Genomic DNA, 15460 nt, shown 5'->3' on the forward strand with positions numbered 1-15460 from the left:
GTCGATAAGCTTTCTCGACGAGTTGCTCCACTTGTTTCTGGGTCGCGGGTTTGCGGCCTTCTTCTTCGAGGCTATCAAGTCCGCGCCGTAGGCAAGCTTTCGGGTCTTTCGTGCGTGGTGGTTGGTTGCTTGAGATATGCGCGGCTGCAGCATGTCCATCGTGGGGCAGATTGTACGCCCGGTTTACGAGGTTGTTGTGGGACGGGTAAGTGGCTAGGACGGGATGGGATGGGAGGGCTAGTGAGGGTGAGTGGGTATATATGGGCTGATATCGCGACGTACAGAGCTGTCTGGTCTTGTAGGATTGACATCGTCGCGATCAAAGAGGTTTGACGGCTACGCTTCCGTTTCCTCTTTTCTTGCCTGCCCGTCGCAACGTTTCCTTCCTGAACGTATTGATCGGATTCTTTGATCATGCGTACCTCGACTTCGGTGGCGGCGCTCGCGCTCGCGTTCCTCCAGACCACAACCGCTTTGAACTCGGCAGTGCAGCGCAAGTACAATCTCCTTGCGGACATGGGCCTCAATCCCGACGGATCGTCTATGGACCTCCCAGCTGTTGATAACCCCGCCATCGACATTGGCTCTCTCAAAGCTCTGAAAGCGACCACTGCTTCAGACGACCAATCCGTCTCAATCACCGCTGCCGAAAAGATCCTTCCGGAGTATGTTAAACTGCCGCTCGACAACTTTGCAAAGGACAAGAATCAGGACTATTCGTATCACGGGTCCTTTTTCAATAGATTCTGGGTGGCGGAGAGCAGTTACAAGACCGGCGGACCCGTGTTCATCTACGATGTCGGAGAGGCCAATGCAGAATCGAATGCGCTCTTCAGGTTGCAAAATGAGACGAGCTTTTTCAAACAGATGGTGGACTCGTATGGAGGCATAGGGATAGTCTGGGAACACAGATACTGTGAGTCGTCCTTATTCATACTCTACAGGACAGAGCTGACCGACATCCAGATGGCAACTCAACACCAGAGCCAATCGACATCAACACTCCACCAGAGGCTTTCAGATTTCTCACCACAGAGCAGTCGCTAGCAGATGTAGACCGCTTCGCTAAACAATTCGCTCGAAAGAACATCAACTACACATTGACGCCCGATAAGACTCCATGGGTCTTCGTCGGTGGCTCTTACCCGGCTATGCGCGCAGCTTTCATGCGCGACCAGTACCCGGAAACCATTTACGCCAGCTATGCGTCCTCGGCGCCCGTCCAGGCGTCCGTCGACCAGAGCTTCTATTTCGAGCCAATCTGGAGAGGACTAAACAAGTATGGCTTTGGCAACTGCTCAAGAGATATCCAGGCCGCCACGAGGTATATGGATAGGATCATGGACAAGGACCACGCTGGTGCGGCGAAACTGAAGGAACAATTCCTCGGCCGTGGTGCCGCCAAGAACTCTCATGCTACCTTTGCTGATGCTCTGACTACCATCTTCGCCACCTGGCAATCATATGGTGTGGAGAGTGGTGTGACGGGCCTCCGTCGATTTTGCGATTGGATCGAGACGGATCCTGATACGCGGACGTTGGCGCCAGCTGAAGGGTGGGCCAAGTCAAAGGGTGCCAATTTCACCGTAGCTAGATGGGCGACGTATCCCTGGTTTGCAGCCAACGTCAACAACTTAATGGAAACGGAGTGCTCTGGGAAGGCAAACGTTACGGGAAATTGCGACCTGGACAGGAAGTTCACTGATCCGGCATCCATCGCGTGGACGTGGCAGTACTGCACGCAGTGGGGTAAGTCCTCTCCCCTTAAAAACCCTGGAGCTGTCCCAAATTGACTTTCTTCAGGATACTTCCAATCCGCCAACCTCGGCCCCAACCAACTCGTGTCAAAATACAACTCCCTCCACCACCAACACGACATCTGCCACCGCCAATTCCCCACAGCGCCTCGCTCCCTACTCCCGGACTGGCCCAACGTCGACCGCACCAACGCCGTCTTCGGAGGCTGGAACATCCGCCCCTCAAACACATACTGGTCCAACGGCGAGTTCGACCCCTGGCGAACCCTGAGTCCCGCCAGCGCAGAGCCGTTCGCGCCAAAGGGTGTGAAGCGCTTCACCGACGCGCCGAAATGCGGAGAAAAGCAGAGCCACTGGGAGCTTTTCGGCTATGTGCTGCCGGATGCGCAGCATTGCTATGATTTCCGCACTACGTTTGCTGGCGGGGCGATTTCGAGGCAGTATTTTACTACTGCGTTGACCAAGTGGTTGAAGTGCTTTAAGCCGAGGGGCGGCAAGCCGGGGCGGCCGTGGAGGGCGTAAGGGGAGATGGTGGGCGGGGAGTGTTGTTGGATGGGATGATGCCATGACTATATTGAAATATATCTTTTATTAGCAAGGTGTTTGACTTGTCTTTGCTCAGGTCCGCCTTGTATGAGTACAAAATACAGAGCTACTAACACATTAACTCGTCAACTATTTGTTGGTTACGAACTACGGGGCCATACTTCATCAGTTCTAATGGGCTAGGAGAAACGAGCTGGTGACTGACTGTAAAAAGAGACAATAGCTGGACTTTGCACGGACTTGCTCAAGATGACTGAATTGTTGAGAATAATTGAGGTGAGATGTCTTCAGGGGCTGTACGTGAAAATACTGTGATCGAGGGGCTTCGCTGCTTCTTAGAAATGTGTGAGTATCGTAGGATAGGAGCTTTGGAAAGGCAAAAAGGGGGTTTCCAAGAGTCTTCGTAGGTTCATTGGGAATCGATACTGGTGGGAGAGGTTCGCCTCATGAAAGCATGTAACTGGGAGGTTTCTATACCGTGAAGGTTTGGGAGATAGACTCGAGTCCTAGCAGGCAGGTTTCCAATCGTTACGAAGTCTCCTGGCGTCGACTTAACTTTTTTTCTTTGTAGTCTTCATCGCTCAAGAATGTCCCCGAAAGGATTTGCAGCTTCAATGAACCTGCAATCGATATTTACGGTGCCGTTGATTTGTTATCTAGTACCGATCTACTGCTCATTACTGCTCTGGTCCGATCGAATGAGTATGCCACTCAAGAGTGAGAAGTGAGGCTAGAGAGAAGAACGAGTTGTAAAGTTCGGAGAGCTCTCTGGATAATGGAAATACTGCCATCACCGCCTTTCGCTAAGGCTGACAACAAATATCAAGTGCACGGTCATCGGCAGCCACTATATGCGCCTGGTCATATTAATATGCGGCGATTAATCTATGGCCGCTCGACTCCACCTTGCTATTGTCAGCGGTTTGCCAGTTATGAACTTGGTTCAGATCGTAGGGCGAGTGCGTGAAAGCTCTCGCTACCAAGATGTTGGTCCTCAGTGAGCCCACACTCTGCATAGGTACTCGGCCAGCCCGAAGATCCACTTGTTTTTGTGATACCTTGCTCTTTACCTGCTACGCTCCGGCGGTCTCCTAGGTAGCAGGTATCCCACAAAAGATCACTGGCCACGCTTAGGTGTTTCCGGATAGAGCAAGTCACGGAACCAGGCTCGGGACCTGCTTACGTCCTGCTGCCTAGCATGGCTTCTCATCAACTCCGGTGGCGCTATACAACTGATTCAGGCTATATCAGAAGTGACAGACATACGCGATGTGGCGACTTGTCAAAGGTTCCCAGTGCTTGTAAGCAAAGCGATCTCAAGCGCGAACTTCCTGGATTCTGGAGGCGAGGTTTTCCAATCGAGTGACTATGCAGTCAGCTACTGCGCTGACCAGGCTTGTTCCCCAGCTCATATCATCCGACCTACCGCTTCCGCTCTCTGGAACCCAACCTCCGAGATGGTCGGGTGGTCAGCAACCGAGGAGTATGCGTGACCACACCAGCCAACTGAGCTCCGACCGAACAAAGCCATTTCCACTCTACTCGTAGGCACTCGCGATGTTACATCCGCAGTGGATATGGCGCCTCACCTTCTCTTGGCTAGCACCACCCAGCAAGGCAATAATCGACTATCAGAATATTGATCCTACCGATTGATTGAGCAATGATGGCTCAGTCCTTAGCGGTCATTGAGAGGCAAATTATGCCTGCAAATCCACGATTATGGGAAAAGATTTTTGCGCGTCCGTCCTTTGCAAGCTTGCTTGTGTCGTAGTCTACGAACCTACGAACTACACACGAGGCGCATGTTGCATATAAATCTCCCGCTAGATAGACGGAACGAGGGCAGTTCAATATATCACCTCTGCTCGGTTATCTTTTAGGACCGATTAGGGGACCAACACGGTATCTCCACATGCTCTTCGGTGCGCGAAGGAGAGACTCCCCTTTTTTCATGGCTATTACCATGACTTTCACCGGATTCCTACACCGCCGACCTCGCGTCTGTTTAGCGAGCAGCATGTGAGTGCTTCGATGTTCGTGAAGCCAAGTAGCGGAACATGCAGATACCGTGCCGGCACATCTTCTGTTTCTGGACAACAGACATATATTAGCTCCACATATAGCCTATGGTTTCTCGCCCCACGTATGATCGTAAAACCCGCATTTTCCAAGCCGACTATTGGCTATACCTCCACTTTCCATTTTTCGGTTTTATCCAATAAACACGGTGCCTATCGTCCGACAGTGGCGCTATGGTACAGTGGACTTGCATCCTGATTGGGACGAAGCCGATTGAGTTGTTGTCGTTTTCCGAGGACCTTTCGCGGGCCAAGGGAACGTTGCTTTTCGAAATAGACGCGAATGACCGTATACCTGGCTCGTGGTGTTGCCTTTGCCAGTGCGCAACAGTCGGCAACGACGACAATGGTCAGCACGGCAAATCGCTAGTCGGGGGTTTATTTACGACAAAGCAATATGCCTCGCCGCTAAGTGACAAGGTGATGCGCGCCTGTAGGTGGACATAGCGTCTTCACTGTGCAGCGTCTTGCAGTAGGGTGCGGAGCTGCCCGCACCTGGTCGCAGTCCAGGGGAATATGGGGTCGCTTGCGCTACGCTACGAGATGATGAGATCATGTAGAGAGGGGTGCAAGCCCATTGCAAACATGACTTGGCCATGCGCCGAATTTGTGAACTGAACCTGCATGACACGTTGCGTGCTCTCAGTGTGCTGGTCGGGCATCACCGGTGAACGAAGTCAGTTCATAGACTTACAAGCTACCAGTCGCTACACTTTCTTCCCCACATGTAACTGAAACCGTCATGCACAGCTGGACCTGCAGGCGAACTATATCAAAAACATCTCCACTGTAGATCGTGACTTGACGATCACCGCTGTTGTATCGTCCCAACATTGCAACTGGTCGACAAACATAGACATCGCCACATGCACAACTCGAATATGTTATGAACAAGGGTCAGAACCAAACTTCATATTTGCCACTGCCACATGGCTGACGAGGGTACTGTTACGGACGAGAGAAAGCCTCCTGCATCTAAAAACCCAATGAAGCGGTACGACTTGTCATACTGCTGTTTCACAGCCCCAACGGTCGATGAGATCTACACGCTCTGAGGAAATGCGGAAGTGCATGGGTGAGTCACACACGTCAGGATGAAGATCGCTACCATGAGAGAAAGCCGATGAGCGAATTCAAACTGTTGAGACATGATGCAGATGATGCAGCAAGGAGAAGCTCCCTTGGGCAAGGCAAGTGGCAAGTCTTGACGAGAGAGGTGTGGATGCGTCCACGGTCGCGGTAATATGGAAAGCTTCCTGACGTCCGTCAGCACACACCCATAGCCAATATCACGCGATCGGAGAAGAAACGAAACCCACTCGGGCTCTACATGGAGCACCGACATGTGCAAGTGCATGCAGCGGTACGTTAATTCCGTAGCGCATGGCTATAACGCAGTTCAGTGCGCTGGTTCCGCGGGACGTGCCTTTTTTGTTGGCTATTAAGACCGGGATGGGGGGTCACGGATCGCACGAAGCTGGACAAGTCGGATGCGAGCCAGTTTGCCTCGCGCTGGCCGAAAGAAACGGCTGGATTTATGCGGGACGTGTAGCTTATCCATGCGCGTGACAATGCTCGACTTGGAGTGCTTCGCTCCACTATGCATATTCAATGTTGTTCATACTCTGCTCCTTTCCATCATGTTGTAACCGCACACGCAGCGGGCTTATGCAGCCTGCTTGTTCTCATCACTGCGGCGGCGCCAGGCGAGGTAGCGAGGTGTGTGCGGAAGCAATCTATCGTGGACCCGGGTATTATGAACAAGATATTCCTGCAGACGCAGTATGTTGGGCATGCGTCTTTAATATCGAAAACATGATAATGGTGTTGACTTTTCGGTGTGTTATATGTACCATGATAATAGTAATAAGAGTGATTCTGGGATGTGACGCTTGATGTGGAGCCAATGAATGAATGGGTGAAACAAATCGACCTTGATGCAAAAACAAAGAAAAAACTAGAGTGAAAAAGATGTTGTAGATGGATTTTAGTAATTCAGTGCTCTTCGCAGGAATCCGAGATTTGCTGTCGTACCTACTTGCTTCAAGTCCCAGAGCACATATAATGCGCAATATGCGCATAAGTCCAGAAGGCGCGGTATACATCAAAGCCGACAGTCTTTCAACGCATTCAGAATCTCCACATAACATGCACAATTGGCGCCGTTACAAGAATTCAACAACATTCCCATCCTGTCTCGCAAGGCCTTTTGAAAGTCCAGCCATCAGGCATTTTCCAAACATCGCCAAGGCAAGGCCGTTAAAGCGCGAGCATTATAAAGCCAGACCAACAACGTCAGCGTTTCACATTTCCATGCGAACAATCATCGTCACTCACAACCTGAGACACGATGCCACCAGCTCAGCAGAGCTCTGAGACAAATCTGCCATTGCGCCACTCGTCCTTCCCCGCATAACAGCGGTTGACGTGCATGATAGCAGTAACAAGTTATGATAATGTGAAAACGGGCTGATCGCATATAGTCAGGAATAAAATGCGTCTGACGATTAATATTATGGTATTATATGTATGGACTTTCGCTATGCTATAGTTCGATATCTGTATATAGATATATGCCGATGTGATGGGACTGCTATTACATTACGAATCTTAAAGATCTCTAAAGAAGTGCGGGAGAAGGAAAATAGTGTATCCCGCGACGACAAGTGCCAAGATGTAGCTGTATAGTAGTAGGAGAGAGTAGTGGTATAGCGAATGTGGCTGCGCGAGTACTGCACGCGCGGAAACTGTGTTGACAAAACGAAAAGAGGAGTACGCTCGTAGTAAGTAGTGGTATGGAAAACAGAGGGCATATTAATGGTGATGTGGTACATAGGAGATTGAAAAAAACGCAAACAAGAAAGACAGTAAGAAAATGCGAAACGACTTCCCAATGCGCCCCCCTTTGGGTATCTTTTCCCTCCCCCTTCCTTTCTGGCCTGCGTTAGACGGGCGCGCGCAGTTCGCCAAGACCGTCGTTCCTGGTATCGCGACGGCTATTGTGTTGTATGCCGAAGAGGTAGAAGGAGGCCGTTCCCGTTCAATGCGCCACAACAACCACGAATTGCCCGCCCACCTGCCCCAAAAAAAATGTGTTTCTAGTTTCTTTCCCCAACGCCGGCCGCTATGCTTTATAAACCCACTCCGAGGGGCCCCATCCCCCGCGCCTCTCTATCAATGTTCCTGTTCCGAGAATGCAAGTTTTTTTGTGCTAGCGAGTGTGTTATTGAAGAAGGGTATACCGTATCCATATCGTTGTACGTCGTGAAATATAGATTAAAAATGCATGTATGCCCCAAAAGTGAAGTATCGCAATGCCTCGGAACGAATTCGGTTTCGCAATGGGGGGGATGTTGTGACCAGCACAACCCTATAGAACTCTCCCTCCCACACACACACACATAGACACACAGACACAGACACCTCCTGTTCGTCTCTCCATGGAATGCGCGACGCTCACCACGCGCGCAGACCCTCAAAATCACCGGCCAGATCCTCACACGCCGGGTCGGCCAGTCACTGGTAATTTGCGCCGGGATCGCTGGGTCCGGATGCGAGTTGGCTCGACGTATACCCGCTTTGGTGGTGTTGTGAATGCTCCTGCTCTTCCTCCTCAGCTGCGGCTAGCTCCAAAGCCTCCATCTCAGCGGCCTTGTCTTTGCAGGCGGCGGGCGAAAAGCCACTGCCCACTTTGGAGGAAACGATGCGCCAACGGTCGTTCTCGTACTCCTGCATGGCGTTGCGAAGCTTGATTACCTGCGACGCGCAAACGTGGTTAGTACAAGCGTGTCTGAGTTAAAAATGTGGCTGAAGAATGCACAAACGTCGTGCGTTTCATGACTGGGGGGTTAGGGCTGATTACTCACCATGTCGTCTGTCCAGACGGTGGTTTTTGCCTTGAGCTTCGTGCAGTACCGCACCTGTAGCGTGCCGGAACTGCGGCCGGGAAAGAAGTCTGCGATTTGCTTCCAGGTCAGGTTCTTCTTTTCTTTGAGGTCGACGAGTAGCTGATCGTCTTCGGGCGTGAACTTGAGCTTGGGACCGCGCGGGCGCTGCGCTGGTGCGGGCATCCCTTCTTGGCCTACGACGCTGGGAGGGCCATGCTGAGCGGGAGAAGGAGGCGCGCCCTCCATGTGGTGCAGCCGCTTATTGCGGTGTTGATTGGGGAGGTGGTGATGGTGGGTAGGAGGCAGAGTGGATTGCGGGGCTGCCGGGGGAGGATACTGCGGGAGGGAGTAACTCTGAGTCGCGTGCTGTAGTGAGACGCTTCCTGCCGCCTGGGCGTATGGGTTGAGTTGCTGCTCTAGGCTCGGAGCAAGTTCGTGCTGCAAGTCGTCGTGATGACTTCGCTTGCGTCCGGCCGTCTGCTGCTGCTGGGAGGGTGGTGGGTAGCCCACGTCGTAGGAAGATGGAGATTGTTGCGACATGGAGTGATGTCGCAACAGATGGGGTTGATATGGTGCCGAAGGCGTCTCGATATCTGTGTAGGTAGTGTGGTGGCCGCCAGCGCCGGCATGTTGAAGCGTTTGAGAGTGGTGTGGCTGCAGGAAGGAGTGGTGGTAACCCGGAGGCAGTCCGGTATGGGAATGGAGGACATTTTGATGTTCGACGTTTGACGTCGGAATGTGGTGTTCTTCCCCGGCATCGCCTGGTACGCTGTAGTCGAGGAAAGGGCCTCGATAGGGACTCGCCAGTGTTGCGAATACGCATGGAGACTACCAGAGCTAGCTTGCTCTGGCAGGCCGCCGCAGTGAGACCTGAGCCAGAAAAAGAAAGCTAGTTTGAGTTTGTGTGTCGACACGAGCGTAGTTGTATCGCACGTGTTTGGGGTATTTTGAATTCTGTTATAGTGACAAATGTTGGAGCAAGAAGAGCCTGGAGGAATGCGCCATCGGTCAAAGTCTTATCGGCCGAGTTAAGGTGATGGGGTAGGCGGATATAGGCCTTGTGGGAACAAACCAGCAAAAAAAGGTACCTACGACTGGGAGCGCTCGTGGGAGATATAAGACGTTCACGCCTGAGAAGCAGGGCATTAAAAATTTGGGCAGTACGTCCCTTGAAAAAGCCCGGTCCTGTGCGATTGCCACACGGACACAGAATCCAAGCGCGGTGAGCAATGGGTCATCCCCACGAGACGGTCTCTGTTCCTGAGGATTGGACGGAACGAGCTTAGTAGGGAATGACCGGGAGTGCATTCTACGTCAAGCATAATGCGGTGATCAATGACCAGGAGGGGGGTCCCTGGCACACGATCTCGACGGCTATCCAGGTCATTTGCCCGAGTGCAATGCTGCCGGGGGCGTGATGTGAGTGGCTGCTCAAGCAAAATGAGATGGGGCATGAGGTACTTTGGCCGCCTTCCAATGGCCAGCGGGGCGAGCGCGGGCCCTGCCATCGTTGAACTATTTCTAGAAAGCTAGAAAGCCGCCAGAAAGATCTCCAACGCCGTTGCAGCCTCTACATGCGGGATCCTGGCGAGGCGTGGTGGCCAGGAGATGTGCATTGAGGAACGTTCACAATCGGCTAGGAGGCGGCGCAACATTGACAGGGGCTCGATGGACAATTGCCCAAAACGGGCGCGCCACCAGCGAGCGCAGTATGCCAGATGGATGGAGCCAAACTGAAGCGGTCGAGCAGCCAGGACCACGGGATGCGCAGCTCGGTTCCTGCTAGTAGGCAGGCGCGGGCGCGGTAAGCTGCGTGACGCCAGGACAGCATCCTCTTTCATCATCATCATCATCATCATCATCATCATCATCTTCTCGTCCCATGGCCCACGCACCGTGTGCCTCATCAGTGACAAGATGGTACTCTATGCCAGCCTGGAAGAGCCTTACCCGGCGCCATCAAGCATGATGCTGCTTGCTTGCTTGCTGCTGGCGCGGTACTCGGAATCAGGGCAGCGTAAAATGCCGGCAGAGGCAGCTGTGTCTTGCCGCACCGGCTTGTAGGCATAGGCAGTGTGGACGGGGCGCTGACAGGCCCTCCGCCATCGTTCTCTAACGCATTGGCATGGACGGCCTCAGATTGGCTCAATGCAGAGGCCGTTTCAAGGTATAGACGACTACCATGTCTATATGCGAGGATCGACCAGCCACAGGAAGTTGCCGAAGCCGACCAGGGCTGGATGACGCAGCAGAAGCAAAAAAAAGGGTACTGCAGAGAGCCCAGCGGGCGTACGGCGGCTGCGCGCAGATGCAGTGCTGGCAGCAGCAAGAGGCAAAAAAAAAAGGATGGGCGCAGGGGGAAAAAGAGGGTTGACGGGGTTCTACCTGAGACAATAGTCGATCAGGTTGGTGTAAACGAGGTAGTGCTGGTGCTGTGCTGTGTGGGGTGAAAGGAAGCGAGGAGGCGAAAGTGGTAGTCTATCGCCGGGCGATGCGCATATCCAACGCTAAACCTCACACACCAACGATAGCGACAGCTTGGCGGTTCGGTTCCCATTGACGCGCCACCATCATGATCTGCCCGCCCCGAGGGGCTCGCATACAAGTCATCTCTCGACCGCAGGCGGCGGGCGCATCGCGTCGGCCAGGACGTCGTGTAGAGGCGAGCAGGCTTCTGTCATGCCCAGGGGGGGCCCCCCATGGCCAGCGGATGCGCTGTCGCCGAGAGAGCACCAGGAGGAGCTCAACACCAAGCCAGACGGGGCACGTGACGGGGACACGACATTGCACACGGCCGGGTCGCGGACAAGGATGTCCCTGCAGGTGCAGCGCTTGCCATGACCTCACGGTCCTGAGGCCTAACGAAGAAAGTCGCGCCTCGCGGTAGGCGATGCGAGTCTGCTCATCGTCAAGTACTCGACCAACTAGTATAGCCATTTAGCCTGATGGGCCACCGCAAAACTCCAACTCACAGGCTGCTTGACCAGGACGCTGACATGTCGGGTGGAGTCATCAGTCCTTGCGCTCCAACTCAGTCAACCAGTCAACCAGACTCCTATCTACTCTACCCTACCCTACCCTACCCTACTGTACCTGCCTTGAGCGAGCGAGCACTGCCAAATACGTGTGGGGTGCGAAGACTCGTATTGTAGTTCACGCCGTCGGGGCGACAAGGTACCCTCCGCCCGGCGATAACATAATGATTCGAGCAGAACCACATTGTTTTTCCTAGTTCGTTTCAAGTACCGGCGGCGCCCATTGGGTCGGTTCGGCAGCCTAGCCGGAGCGTTCGTCTGGAAACTTCGCCGTTACACATGGATCTCTCGACTAAGATCGCCAACAAACGCTGCTGATCGCACACAAAAGTACAGCAGTCGATGCTCCCTGTTGCGTGCTGCGCCCCAGCAGGACACTCGCTACACACCAGCGGCAGGCCGCCTATATGTGTGTTCCACACATAGCCAGTAGCCAGCTGGTAGGCTGTTCGCCGAGGACGGTCCACAGCGGAAACTTGGGTGACGAGAACAACGTTGGGAGGCGAGGCACAATCGATGAAACAATTGGGTGGGACTACTGCAGATACCCGAAACAAGCGGCTCCCATGTGAAACAGAGACAGGTTCCTATCGACCAATGACCGTCGGAAGGTTTCTTCCTACGTTTGGGAGATTCCTACGTTTGGGAGAATCGAGAAAAGTGCACATGTCTGCCGCTATGCTATGCCAGGGTAAGCTGATACTGATACTGGCAAGAGAGAGACCATATCCAGTTCCACCCAAGGAGATAATACTGCGTCCTAACCCTCTCCAAGCCCATTACCAACCCACGACAAGACAGACGACAAGACATCTATCGAAAAGAGTCCCAAGGGGAAAAAAGACCAAGAAGCATTGCCCGCACGACCTATACACCCAAGCATTTTGATCGAATAGAAAGTCGGCCTAGCCCTTGTGTACCCCGCTGCCGAGAAGCAATGTCCGGAAACTCCAAAAGGGCGAACGGGCGGCCGCAGCAGTTTTGTTGCACGCAATGCCCGATCGAGAAAGGAAAGCTGGTATCATGATAAAGCGGACACGCCGTGCCCAATCCGGAAAGATGCAGACTGTGGTGCCGAGGTGATTAATAAATCCTTCAGTATTTCCCACCGAAATGCTCCTTTGCATACTGCTCACATGCCTGGTGCGCGGTCAGCTTCACATTCCCTCCATGACACCTGAGATGCAGGAAAGCGTACTTTTGCAGGTTTGCCAACCTTTTGGCCGATTACTTTCCACTTGTTGGCGTCGTATTCTTTGATGGCAGCAAGCAGCGCAGTACTCTTCTTACTTGTCAGCAATCATTCACTGAAAGGTCACAGGCAGACGAGAGAGGAAAGTCACGACTCACTTCGTCCTCTGCGAACTCGGCGTAATGCATGTCCTTGTACCAATGCTTCTTCACGCTGCCTTCAGTCCGTTGCGGGAACGTCTATCGCAGCAGAAGACGTTAGCGGCCAAGGTACTTGGCACCTTGGGCGTTGATTTACCTTTGCGATTTCACTCCAACTATTGCCTGTATCTCGCATCTGCTTCAGCCTCTGCTCTTCGGCCGGCGTCCAAGGCGTGTTGGTTCGACTCTTCTTGACCCTAGGCTCCTGCGCTCCAGCGTCGACATCAGCAGGCGGTGGCGCTGTCGCGCTGGTCGGTTGCGCGTCCTCGCCACCGCCTGCTGCTGAGCTCGCCATCTGTTCCTGCGAATGGTTGAGGGCCACAGATTTGCGCTTCCGGTTGGTAGGTGATGTGAGGGGCTGCTGGGCGCCGGCGTGGGCGTCTTGAGCGGCCGTGGCGACAGAGGCCACGGGCTGTGCGCTCGACAGCTCCGTGGGCGCAGTGAAGTGGGAGTTTTGCGGAAGGGTCGCTGCGATGGCTGAGGGTTTCAGATTGCGCTTGGTGGAGGGCAAGGAGCTGTGCAACAAGCGTCACGACGTCAGCGCGCGGGCAGGGTAACGGAGTAAAATGGCCAGAGGAGTCGCTTGGGGAGCTGGACGAGGTGGAAGGCAAACACGACAGAGACACTCACGACATGGCGGCAGACGGGGGGGCTGACAAGAGACACGAGACAGCTTCACTGGAGAGTTGTGGCTATAGAGGGTAGTAGTGTCATGCTCGTATATTGCAGCTTCAGGACCGCTTTCAAAGGGTACAAAGGCCAGCGTGAAGGCGGTAGATCATCATGAGAATCCAAGTAGGCAGATAGCCTGTCGGTGCGAGGGCTGATCAAGTACAAGGGATACAAAGAGGGTCAGGTTCGCAGGCAGGCGAGCGAATGGGGGGGTTGCAGCGGCATGAGGGGTGGACGACGACGGGGATGGTAGAAGGTTAAGCGGCCAAGGACTAGCGGGGGTAGCCGCCAGAGCTGGGGAAGCGGGGTACTGGTACATGGCCTAGCAGTGAATGTCGCGTCGTGGTCGAGGTAGAGGTACGTGGGAGGAGGTGTGCAGACAAGAAGCGGGGTAAAAGCGCCCCAGGACCAGCCTTTTTTGATGAATATGTGGCTTCAGGGTACGGGGACGACGACACGACGAGTCGATACAAGGTGAGGGGAGTGCAGCCAGCGCGTGACAGATTCATGCATGTCCAAGTTCATGCGAGCGCTGCAGAGCGTCCCAATGGAGACTCTCTCTCTCTCTCTACTTGGTACGTGGCCAGTTAGCAAACTACGCTGGTGTTATGTTATGACTGTCCGTTGCAGGTGGGTAGAGTGGCTAGCCGCCCATTGTCAAGGCGCGGTACATGTAGGCGTTGGGGGACGACGTCGTGGGTGGTGGTGATGGTGGTGGTAGTAGTGATGTGACGGAGAAGCGGGGCTAGATTGGTTGGTTGGTAGGGTGCACTGACCGGGCGCTCTTTCTCTCTCTCTGTGTCTGTACTTGCTCGTGCCTTCCCTCACTGTGATCGGTCAAGGACATGACAGGAAGTCGCGACTACCATGAACCATTGCAGCCATGGTGCCACAAAGCGTGACCACGTCAATCATCCTCTCTCTCTCCCCCAATCCATCTCACCACCTTCAGCCTGCCCACCAATGACCAACCCACTACTGTAGATTATGCTGCTGCTGCTGCTGCTATTTAGCCCTCCTCAGCGCGGGGAAACTCAGCTTCATCGTCGTCGCGTCGTCATGGCGCGCGATGCCTTTTCAACCCAAGCGCTTCCGCCACTTATTTGTGTGCCTCAGCCGCCTGACGCAGCGCCAGTATCAGCCCCAGCTTGATGCGTTTGAGAGAAGCCCGCCGCCAGAGCCGTCCATGATCTGCCAAGGCCTTTGGCCTCAGGATGCGCCTTATCGGCTTGATGCTCAAGAGCGGCCCACGACCGTTCCGAGTGTACTCGTTTCGCACGTCTCACAGCGTCGACGCCTGCGTCACTCGCAACCTGGTGTTGCGCGTCTTATCTCCCCTCACCAGCATGCTCGGCCCTTTTGGTTTCCCAAGTTGCACCCTTCTCTTCTCTTCGCCTCTCTTCTCCCTCAGTTTTGTGCGCTGAAAGTGTCGCATGCGGAACATTCATCGTCGAGTCGACGTGGACATGGACATGTTCCCTCCCCAGCCTGTCACATCGCCTTATGGCTTAGCGCCCGTCGTCTCTGGAGCTTGGTGCCAGAGCTTGTTTCCAGGCATGCCAAACACTGTCAAACCTCGCGCTCCGTAAAACTGAAGCACGTTCCGCGCTCTGACACGCCCAGTTTTGAAACCACCTCCTATATTCCCCGATGAGGCTGCTAACATCATGCATCCCGCCCAGATTCCCGACTTTTCAGGCGACGAGATCGCTCTCGGCCTTATGCCTCGTCCTCTTCCGGCTTAACATGTCTCGTGACAGGGTTCTCCAAAACATTTTGGCCTTGACCGCCCGTGAGAGCCCATGGCGACGATCGAAAACTTGGCCTGCAGCCACGATGGCTTGAAAACGTTGCCAATCTCAGCACCTGCCACTGACAATCAGCCATGCTGTCTGGTTCCTGGGACCACCTGTTTCGCCTCGCTGTCCAAACGCTTATATCTCGTTCGGATGCCCCAAGTTTCGAGGCTTCAACCGCATCTGTTCAATCGGCAACTGTCTTTTGTGTTCTTCTAGCAGCCTTTTAATACTTTCTTTCAATTCCCACTGGTTTGGGCCGCCTTACATTCCTTAATTGACATTGCTGAGCAA

At 53.8% G+C, this 15460-nt stretch overlaps 4 protein-coding genes across 4 annotated transcripts; 2 read left to right on the forward strand and 2 right to left on the reverse strand.

Moving 5' to 3' along the window:
• Positions 1-287: 287 nt before the first annotated feature.
• Positions 288-2630, forward strand: K460DRAFT_121834 (peptidase S28). Its single transcript, XM_040926626.1, has 3 exons — positions 288-916; positions 967-1749; positions 1804-2630. The coding sequence occupies exons 1-3, from the start codon at positions 415-417 to the stop codon at positions 2277-2279; spliced, it is 1761 nt and encodes a 586-aa protein (XP_040788786.1). The 5' UTR covers positions 288-414; the 3' UTR covers positions 2280-2630.
• Positions 2631-7900: 5270 nt separating this feature from the next.
• Positions 7901-8811, reverse strand: K460DRAFT_282270 (uncharacterized protein; the record flags this gene model as incomplete). The annotated part of the gene is made up of 2 exons (XM_040928557.1): positions 7901-8140; positions 8251-8811. 2 exons carry the CDS (start codon positions 8809-8811, stop codon positions 7901-7903), a joined length of 801 nt encoding a protein of 266 aa, XP_040788787.1.
• A 3590-nt stretch (positions 8812-12401) lies between these two features.
• Positions 12402-13333, reverse strand: K460DRAFT_406445 (uncharacterized protein; the record flags this gene model as incomplete). The annotated part of the gene is made up of 5 exons (XM_040936961.1): positions 12402-12446; positions 12505-12588; positions 12657-12737; positions 12796-13213; positions 13329-13333. 5 exons carry the CDS (start codon positions 13331-13333, stop codon positions 12402-12404), a joined length of 633 nt encoding a protein of 210 aa, XP_040788788.1.
• Positions 13334-14159: 826 nt separating this feature from the next.
• Positions 14160-15326, forward strand: K460DRAFT_121951 (uncharacterized protein). The gene has a single exon (XM_040926627.1). It carries the CDS (start codon positions 14440-14442, stop codon positions 15022-15024), a length of 585 nt encoding a protein of 194 aa, XP_040788789.1. The 5' UTR covers positions 14160-14439; the 3' UTR covers positions 15025-15326.
• Positions 15327-15460: the final 134 nt, after the last annotated feature.

The sequence above is a fragment of the Cucurbitaria berberidis genome, assembly GCF_010015615.1.
Source record: "Cucurbitaria berberidis CBS 394.84 unplaced genomic scaffold K460scaffold_3, whole genome shotgun sequence".
In the NCBI taxonomy this organism is placed as follows: Eukaryota; Fungi; Ascomycota; class Dothideomycetes; order Pleosporales; family Cucurbitariaceae; genus Cucurbitaria; species Cucurbitaria berberidis.

Bases quoted from the DNA above. Each gene is read 5' to 3' on its own strand.
- K460DRAFT_121834 (XM_040926626.1), top strand. From the start codon at position 415: ATGCGTACCTCGACTTCGGTGGCGGCGCTCGCGCTCGCGTTCCTCCAG. The intron at 917-966 runs GTGAGTCGTCCT...ACCGACATCCAG, and splicing joins AGTCTGGGAACACAGATACT to ATGGCAACTCAACACCAGAG. The intron at 1,750-1,803 runs GTAAGTCCTCTC...GACTTTCTTCAG, and splicing joins GCAGTACTGCACGCAGTGGG to GATACTTCCAATCCGCCAAC.
- K460DRAFT_121951 (XM_040926627.1), top strand. From the start codon at position 14,440: ATGCCTTTTCAACCCAAGCGCTTCCGCCACTTATTTGTGTGCCTCAGC.